The following is a 9,111-nucleotide window of genomic DNA, read 5'->3' on the forward strand; positions in this document are numbered from 1 at the left end:
ATTTCAGCACTGATGAGGAAAAGTTGAGAGTGGGGTCATCCTTAGATTTCCTGAAACAACTGTTTTCTCTTTTGTATAAAGGTTATAATTCTGAAAGAGTTTGGTTTATAAGAAGAGAACAGGAGTGACCTGATCAAAATCAATATAGAACAGAAGACTAAGTCTAGTTCAGAAAGAGACAGGATAGGACAGACACACAAGAAAACTTCTTAGGGATCCTGACTTCAACATTCCCCTAGTTCTTTGAGAGTGATATAATTCTTTGGACTGAGTCGTTAAAGGCTTGTTTCACTTGTTTGTTCCTCATAGTATAAATAAATGGGTTTAACATGGGGGAAATGGAAGTAGCGAGTATCGTCACTCCCTTATTAAGGGTCGTTTCATCTTTTGCTGAAGGTTTGATGTAGACAAAGATGCAGCTGCCGTAGGTGATGGAAACCACAATCATGTGGGAAGAACAGGTCGAAAAGGCTTTTGTCCTTTGATGGGCAGAGGGGAATCCTAGAATTGTTCTGATGATATACACGTAGGACAAAACCACACACACGAGCGTCAGGATAAAGATCAGCACAGAGCCAGCAAGAGTCATCTGTTCAATGAACCTTGTCTCTGAGCAGGCGATCTTCAGGAGTGGATTAACATCACAGACAAAGTGGTCAATGACATTAGAGTCACAGAAGTCCAGGGCCAGTCCGAAGCTAAACGGTGGGGAGATGATCAACAAGGTGGCCATCCGACAGCAGAAGACGATCCTTCGGCAGACCCTGTGGTTCATGATGGTCACGTAATGCAGGGGTTTGCAGATGGCCACGTAGCGATCAAAAGACATGGCGGCCAAGAAAAAAAATTCTGTTACTGCAAACACGTATGTAAAAAATAGTTGGCATGCACACGCGTTATAGGTAATGGCCCTGTCACCTGTTGATATACTGTACAAGAATCTAGGAATGCAGGCAGAAGTGAAGGAGATTTCTAAGAAGGAAAAATTTTGGAGAAAAAAGTACATGGCAGTTTTGAGATGAGAATCCACTAATATGAGAAGGATGATGCTCAGGTTGCCAGTTAGACTCAACATGTAGGTGAGAAGGAGAAATAGAAAAATCAAAATCTGCATGTGTGGGTCATCTGTCAATCCTAGGAGAATGAAACGGGTTAGTGATGTGTGGTTTCTCATTGCTGGGTCCCGAGTTCTGCCCAATCTGCATATAAAACTGAAGAAGGTAAGATCTGAGAAGAGAGTGAGAAAAATGTTTAGAATGACTTTTGTTTAGGAAAGCCATGCAATGTATTTTACATGCATTTTGTTTATTTTATATTTTTTGTAATCAAAGTAATTGATGCTGTCAGTTAGCTCTGTTGATTTTTCATTTGATAAGTTAGAAACATGGTTTTCAAACATTTTTGACCACAACATACAATATGATAGACATTTTATATGACAGTCCAGTGTACATGTACACACACACACACACACACAAATATATTCTTACATGTGTCTGAAACCAAAATTTCAAGAAAATTAGACACTCTGCTCTGTGAGGTTTTCTATATAATCCATAAAAATATTGAGTCACTATGTCCTACACCCAAAATTAACATAATATTGTAAGTCAACTATATTTCAATTTAAAATTAATAAATATAAATATCATTAAAATTATTTTTCAGTCTAATAAACAGTCATAACCTGTATTTGAAAATACATTTAATTTTTTTTTGGGGGGGGGCATTTCTTGGGCCGCTCCCACGGCATATGGAGGTTCCCAGGCTAGGGGTTTAATCGGAGCTGTAGCCACCAGCCTACACCAGAGGCACAGCAACGCAGGATCCGAGCCGCGTCTGCAACCTACACCACAGCTCACGGCAACGCCGGATAGTTAACCCACTGAGCAAGGGCAGGGATCGAACCCGCAACCTCATGGTTCCTAGTCGGATTCGTTAACCACTGCACCATGACGGGAACTCCTGAAAATATATTTAATTTTGAGAGTCTTTAAATGATACATTCCAATTAAAGTACAATTTTCCCTGAAAATTTTTTTAATGAATGTCGCTCTTTTAATTTATACTTTGGAATAGATTTTTTTTTCATATCATACTTGTCACCCAGGAGCAGTGAAATCACAAACTTTAGGGTATCTTTTTTCAAAGAATATTTCCCTTATCACTAACTCAAATTTTACCCAGTTTTAATTATCTACTTTAACTTAAATCTCTGATACCTCTTCATTTTGCCAAATCCCTGACTCTATTTCCAGGGATTGTTGCTGGCTTCTTTTTTCCTGGATAAATTGAAAACACATAAGGGTTTCCATATTCATTTGCCAAAGCAATTGAAGACTCTATTCCACTGCCATGATCAAGCCCATATTTATCTACAAAGGATAATTCCTGTATTAAGAAATTCCTTTCCTAAATATTTCCCATGACTCCTCAAATTCTTTATGTCTTTGTCTGATTGTCACTGATTGTCCACCTTGGTGCACAACACAGGGAGTATTTTGACTCATACCAAATTCGCCAAATTAAAAGATGTTCAATGCAAAGCTCAAGGATACTATTCTTAATGTTTTTAACTCAATTTGATATTTGCCTGAAACACTCAAGACCCCTTGTTATCAAGTCTCTGATGTTATAATTAGCTCTACAAGTATTAACGACATTATTCAATCTCACTTCTATCCTTAAATTTTAATAATTGTCTTTAATTCCAGACTTCCAACCTATTCCTCAACTGCTTATGGTATGTTTTCTGAACTCACCACTCCACTGAAACCACACTTGGCAAGTTTAACTGTTTAACTGTTCCTTTCTTTAGGTTTCAAAGAAGTAGAGTCATTTTATTTACACCTGTTGTTGCATTTGGTGCTGTCAATCACTCCTCCTACTTACATTGTGCTAGATACTTTGTGTGCACCATATCCACACTCCTGGTCCTTGTTTTGCCCATCTGGTTTCCCATGGAAAATTATCTCTTCCCCTATTCATCTTTATCCATATGTTTTTCCTGGAAATTAATTAAATCCCATGACTTCCATTTATCATTTAAAATTTGATAATTTTTGTTTGTTTGTTTTTTGTTGTTGTTGTTGTTGCTATTTCTTGGGCCGCTCCCGCGGCATATGGAGGTTCCCAGGCTAGGGGTTGAATCGGAGCTGCAGCCACCGGCCTACGCCAGAGCCACAGCAACGCGGGATCCGAGCCGTGTCTGCAACCTACACCACAGCTCACGGCAACGCCGGATAGTTAACCCACTGAGCAAGGGCAGGGACCGAACCCGCAACCTCATGGTTCCTAGTCGGATTCGTTAACCACTGCGCCACGACGGGAACTCCCAAAAATTTGATAATTTTAAAATAATGAATCTTTTATTTTTATTGCCAAATGGGCAACACATGGAAGATCCTGGGGGAGGGATTAAACCTGTACCTCCACAGCAACCTGAACCTCTGCATTCAGGTTCTTAACCCACTTCACCACACTGGAAACTCCTAACCATTGCATCTTTGATGTGATCTCTTTATTTATTTATTTATTTTGTCTTTTTAGGGCTGCACCCGCAGCATATGGAGGTTCCCAGGCCTAGGAGTCAAATCGGAGCTGCAGCTGCTGGCTTACGCCACAGCCACAGCAACGTGGCATCCGAACCACGTCTGTGACCTACACCACAGCTCATGGCAATGCTGGATCCTTAACCCACTGAGTGAGGCCAGGGGACCAAACCCGCAACCTCATGATTCCTAGTCGGATTTGTTTCCCCTGTGCCACAATGGGAACTCCCTGATGCGATCTCTGATGTTAAACATCTTCACCTGCTGATTTCACCGTCTCTCTAAGTGAACATGTTCGCAATGGAATGCCTCATCAACTGCTCCTCCTGCCATAACTCCTGCCATACTCCTTGCTCACTACACTAAAACCAAAGTCAACACTGATTGCCCTACATTAACAACTGAGAACAAGCTATCATTCTCTTTGTGTAACAGTATCTTGAAGCTCTAGTGACACTGCAGGTACTTTTACATAATTTTGTTGTTTCCCTGACTCAAACATGGGGAAGTTTGGTGGGTTGGTTGGCTGGTTGGTCGGTCGATTTTGAAGTTACAGAGAGTAGGTCTAAAAGCACACCATAGGGAAAGTCAGGTATTGTAGTCACTTTACATGGACTACCTGTCTGGAAAGTATTGTCATCTAACCATTTGTATCTCACTCCCCCTGCTCATTCTGACCCATACCCAGCATCCAGGGACTTGTTCCTCTCTTTTCTTTTGAGACTCTTCAGAGGAGTCTCCAAATCTCCCAAACCACATTAAGACCTTTCTACATGTTTTGTCACACCCAATGCTCAAGAGAGGATGTAAAAAAATTAGTGGAAATAGGATATTAATCTCATTTAATATAATAACCATGAACTGAAGAAGTCTGAGATATAGAATTAATTCTGTATTATCACCTTACCCTCAGATCTAATAAGTGGTTAAACAATTTATATTGTTTAATACACAGACTCAATTTTAAAACTCTGACACCTCTTACCTTTGCCATATCCCTTCCTATAATTCCACGGATTCTTGTTGGCTTTTATATTTGGTGGAGGAAATGTTCTAAGAGGCCCTTAAATCACAATACGACCTAGCTACTCAGCACATATATACATCTGCATTGAGGCCAAAAAGTGTTAAATGACTTATCATGGTGTTTCTCAGAGAAATAACTTTCCTTTTATGGCTCGTATTCATGTTCCCTCAATATGCCTGTCAGAAACATATTAACACCAGAAATTAAGGACTCTTGAATTCTGGATTTGGACCAACAACTGCTCTGTGGTGCGTGTTCAAACAGCACCAACTCAATACACTAACATCTGCTCAAATGACTTCACTCATCAATTTTTGTTCAAGGTCATCAATAAAGTTTTTTTAAAAAAACAATTTCTTTTAGAAATTCCAATTAATCGACTGTGTGAGGGTGTTAGTTGATTGCTTTGAAATCTTCCTTTCCTGCAGGAGTAGGGGATACTCATATGCCCATTTCCCATAATGAATCTCCCAGAGTTACGGGCTCCATTAAAGAGATGGAGGATTGACTTGTTTTAAAACGTCTTTTAGGATGAGCTGGATGCTCTCCCAAGTATGTACACATCATGTATAACAATAAACTGAACAAATATTAACAATAGATTAAATAATGACAGTAATAAAACAGATTAATGGACTCAAACATAGAAGAAGATTGCAAATACTGCTCACCTACCTCTCTTTGCTTCAGTCTTGAGACTTCCAGTTTTACACAGCTCTGAAAACTTCAGGCCCTGTTCCTATTCCCAAATATCTTGAAAATCAACTGACTCAATTGTTTGACTATCTTCTACTCCTCTTGCCTTTTAGAGTACTGAACATTTCAAAAGGGCAAGGATCTTAATCCTATCAGCAGATAATTTCCAATTCAAGGCTGCTTCTAGAAGTCCTTCACTGCACCTGTTTTTAGATTGCCTGCTATTTATTGATGCATACACCCAGCCCTACCAGTCTCTGAATCAATTCAACATTATGAATTGTTGTTTCTTACAATCAAAATTCAATTAACTATTCACATCTCTCTAATTTTGGTAATAAATATCAAACTGTTTTTAAGAAATAATAATATTCAGAGTTCCTGCTGAGGCACAGTGGATTAAGAATCTGAATGCAGCAGCTGGAGTCGCTACAGAGGCATGGGTTCAATCCAAAGATCCATGCAGTGGGTTAAAGATCTTGCATTGCCATAGCTACAGCAGAGGTAGCAGCCATGGCTTGGATTTAGTCCCTGGCCTGGGAACTTCCATATGCCACAGGTACAGCCATTAAAAAAAAAAAAAGAAGAAGAAAGAAAAGAAAAGAAAGATAATTTTCTAAGTCTCTCAAAGACAACAGACATAATGGGTTCAATTGGTTATTTATTCCTGCGGTTTATAAGGATGAAGAATATGTTTGCGTAGGCTTGGATGTGGATTCTAGGGGGTCACACTTACTCATTAACCCATCCTCACCTCACAGGCAACTCTGCGATGCCAATGATATATCAGATTCTTTGGTTTCTACCTTGTGGCCAAGACTCTCCTACCAAAGTATTAGTGTTCCTTTGAAAGATATTTGCTGTTCCAAGGTCTGAAGGAATATCTGTTTGGAGAGATATGATAATGCAAACTTCCTAGACAAAAATGAGAATTTCTGACAGTAAGAAGATTGATGTTTGTTTTATTTGCCAAATTTGAAGCCAAGTGAATAAACATGAATCCTAGGTAAACTAGGTCCTAAGGTCACTTATGAATCTTTTGAGCAATCATTTGGCAAAGGTCCTGAAACATGCAGCCATGGGGACAGTGTCCTCAGAGAGCTGAAGATTCCATAGTGACATTGAACACAGGACTTTCACACAAAATAAAAATAAAATGACAAAGAATAAGTCTACATTCTCTTCCTCTTGTTCAAAAACATTTCTAGTGACTGATAGCTGCTAATAGAATAATTACCCCTTCTCCATGTTTACCTTAAGTAATTGCTGCTTATTATAAACTAGATACAACATTTTATTTTTTTTGTGGTTACACTCAATATATATTTTTTGGTTTGTTATACTTTCTCCTTTTACTTTGTATAACTATGGTAAATTACACATAACATAAAGTTTACCATCTTTATCATTTTAAAAGCACAGTTCAGTAGCAATAAGTAAGTTCCTACTGTTGTATATTACCCTTCATATTTAACACACACATTTTTCTTGCAATATCTAGTAATTGTTGTTTACTGAGAAGAGTAACGTACTTTCTACTTATGTTTAAAATTGCTATTTATGGAGTTCCTGATGTGGCACAGTGGGTTAAGGATCTAGCATTGCTACAGATGTGGCACAGGTCATCACTCTGGTTCATATTTGATCCCTGGCCTGGGAACTTCCATAGGCCCCAGATGTGGCCAAGAAAAAAAAAAATTAATTAATTAATTTAACTGCATTCCTATTTATTATAAAATTAAACTAAAAAACAGAAGAGTTAAACTTAATATAATAACCACTTCTAATATCTCAGATTATTCCTTTCCAGAAATTTCCTATGTAAAAATATTCATATTAATTGGTATATTCACAAATGTGAAACTTTCTACACAAGTTTTTTGTCAAACTAATTTATAAATAAAATTTTGAATAAATTAATTTAATCTGAATAATTATAAATTTGTGTCATCTTTTGGGGAATTATATAATATTTCTTTTTGGAGAATTCCATCATAATTTGAAATCAATTCTAACCACTGAAATTTTGTGATGTCTAAAAAATTGTTTCACTATTACTAAAAAATGACTTCCTCAAACTGATTATATGATTCTACATTTTTTTATTATACATCTGTGCAGTTTCTTTTTAAAATCATTTATCAGTTTGATGCAAAATGCCTTTTTAACAAATATCTTTGTCTATAATATTCTGGGCAGGGATGATGGAAAAATATTGGAAGAAATTAAAATAAAAATATACGAAAACGGGGAGTTCTTGTTGTGGCTCAGTGGGTCAAGAGCCTGACTGGGATCCATGAGGATGTGGGTTTAATCCCTGCCTCACTCAGTGAATTAAGGATCCGGTGTTATTGCAAGCTGTGGTGTAGGTGGCAGACATGGCTTGAATTTGGCATGGAAGCTGCAGTTCTGAGTTAATCCCAGGCCTGAGAACTTCCATACACCATGCCTGCGGCACTAAAAATAAACAAATAAATGAATAAAATATCCAGTTACATTTCAGAAAAAAATTCATATTTTCTGATTGATTCACATATTTTTCAATCTATTCTTCATAACTTACGCTTTTAAAATGAAGTTATGGTTTTCTGTTTTTAAACTATTTTTGTTGAATACCAAAGTTAAATATTCCAATATTGACTTTGATAATTGTCTTCCTATATTGCTCATTATGTTTGACATCTTCTGAAGAGGATTTACCTGTGTTTTTGTATTATGTGTGGTTATGCTCAGATATATTTGTTTTTGTTTGCACTTTCTCATTTTTTTATCATTTTGGTAAATTACACATAATGTAAAATTGACCATCTCGACTACTTTTAAGAGTACAGTTCAGTAGTATCAAGTACATTTGTTTCATCATGGATTGCCCTTAATACTTTAACACACATATTTAATTTTGATTTTTCTTGTAATATCTAGGAAGAATCAATATCTAGGCCCTCATTCCTAGTAATTAAAATCATTTAGACCACTTTTTTTTTTCTTCTTCCATTTGTTCTGTATAGGAGACTACTGACTCATGTCATATTGAGATGGTAATTTTTTTATTACCAATGTTATTTTAGTTTTAAGAATAAGAGTTATTCAAATCTATAACTACCCTACTCCTATTACCCTAAAGATATTTTCCTCTCTTGGATGAATGCATTTTTTCTTTCTTGGTGGAGTATACCATTACCTAATTCTATTGATTGTATTACAAGTAAAATATTTTGATTGCTTTCATTTCTTAAATTGCATTAATTTGGTCTCAAACAAAAATTGTTCCTTTCTCATATGTATAATTTTTTATTAGAAATCATTTTCCTGGAGCAATTTCATCTTCTTTTACTAGGACTTCCAATGATGAACCTATTTCATATATTGATCCATTAATACAATGCAATACAGTACACTGACAGATAATTATTCCTAAGAAGTGTTTAGGATTTTTTAAATTTTTTAATTTTATTTTTTAAAGTATTATTGAAGTATAGTTAATTTACAAGGTTGAAATAATTTCTGCTATACAACAATGTGATTCAATTATACACGTACCCACAGCCATTCTCTTTCAGTTTCTTTCTCACATAGATTATAGATTATCATAGAAAGTTGGGTAGATTTCTCTGTGAAGTGTTTAGGTTTTTCTTTATTTATATGTATTCTTAATTTACCATTAGGCAATCATTTCCTTTTTTTTTTTTTTTTTGATTCTCACTTGGTGATTAAAATGTTATTGACCAATGAGGAATCTACTCTCTCGTTATATTGAGAAGTTACTTGCTACAGGCAATTGGATCACGAGGTGGAGTAGGAGGTCACAGAATTCATCTCCCCCGTGAATACACCAAA

General features: G+C 36.4%; 1 protein-coding gene across 1 annotated transcript; it reads right to left on the bottom strand.

The window, feature by feature from the left end:
- Positions 1-235: 235 nt before the first annotated feature.
- On the bottom strand, positions 236-1,174 carry LOC125131036 (olfactory receptor 6C2-like). The gene has a single exon (XM_047787109.1). It carries the CDS (start codon positions 1,172-1,174, stop codon positions 236-238), a length of 939 nt encoding a protein of 312 aa, XP_047643065.1.
- Between the last annotated feature and the right edge of the window lie 7,937 nt (positions 1,175-9,111).

The sequence above is a fragment of the Phacochoerus africanus genome, chromosome 7, assembly GCF_016906955.1.
Source record: "Phacochoerus africanus isolate WHEZ1 chromosome 7, ROS_Pafr_v1, whole genome shotgun sequence".
NCBI classification, from domain to species: Eukaryota; Metazoa; Chordata; class Mammalia; order Artiodactyla; family Suidae; genus Phacochoerus; species Phacochoerus africanus.

Bases quoted from the DNA above. Each gene is read 5' to 3' on its own strand.
- LOC125131036 (XM_047787109.1), bottom strand. From the start codon at position 1,174: ATGAGAAACCACACATCACTAACCCGTTTCATTCTCCTAGGATTGACA.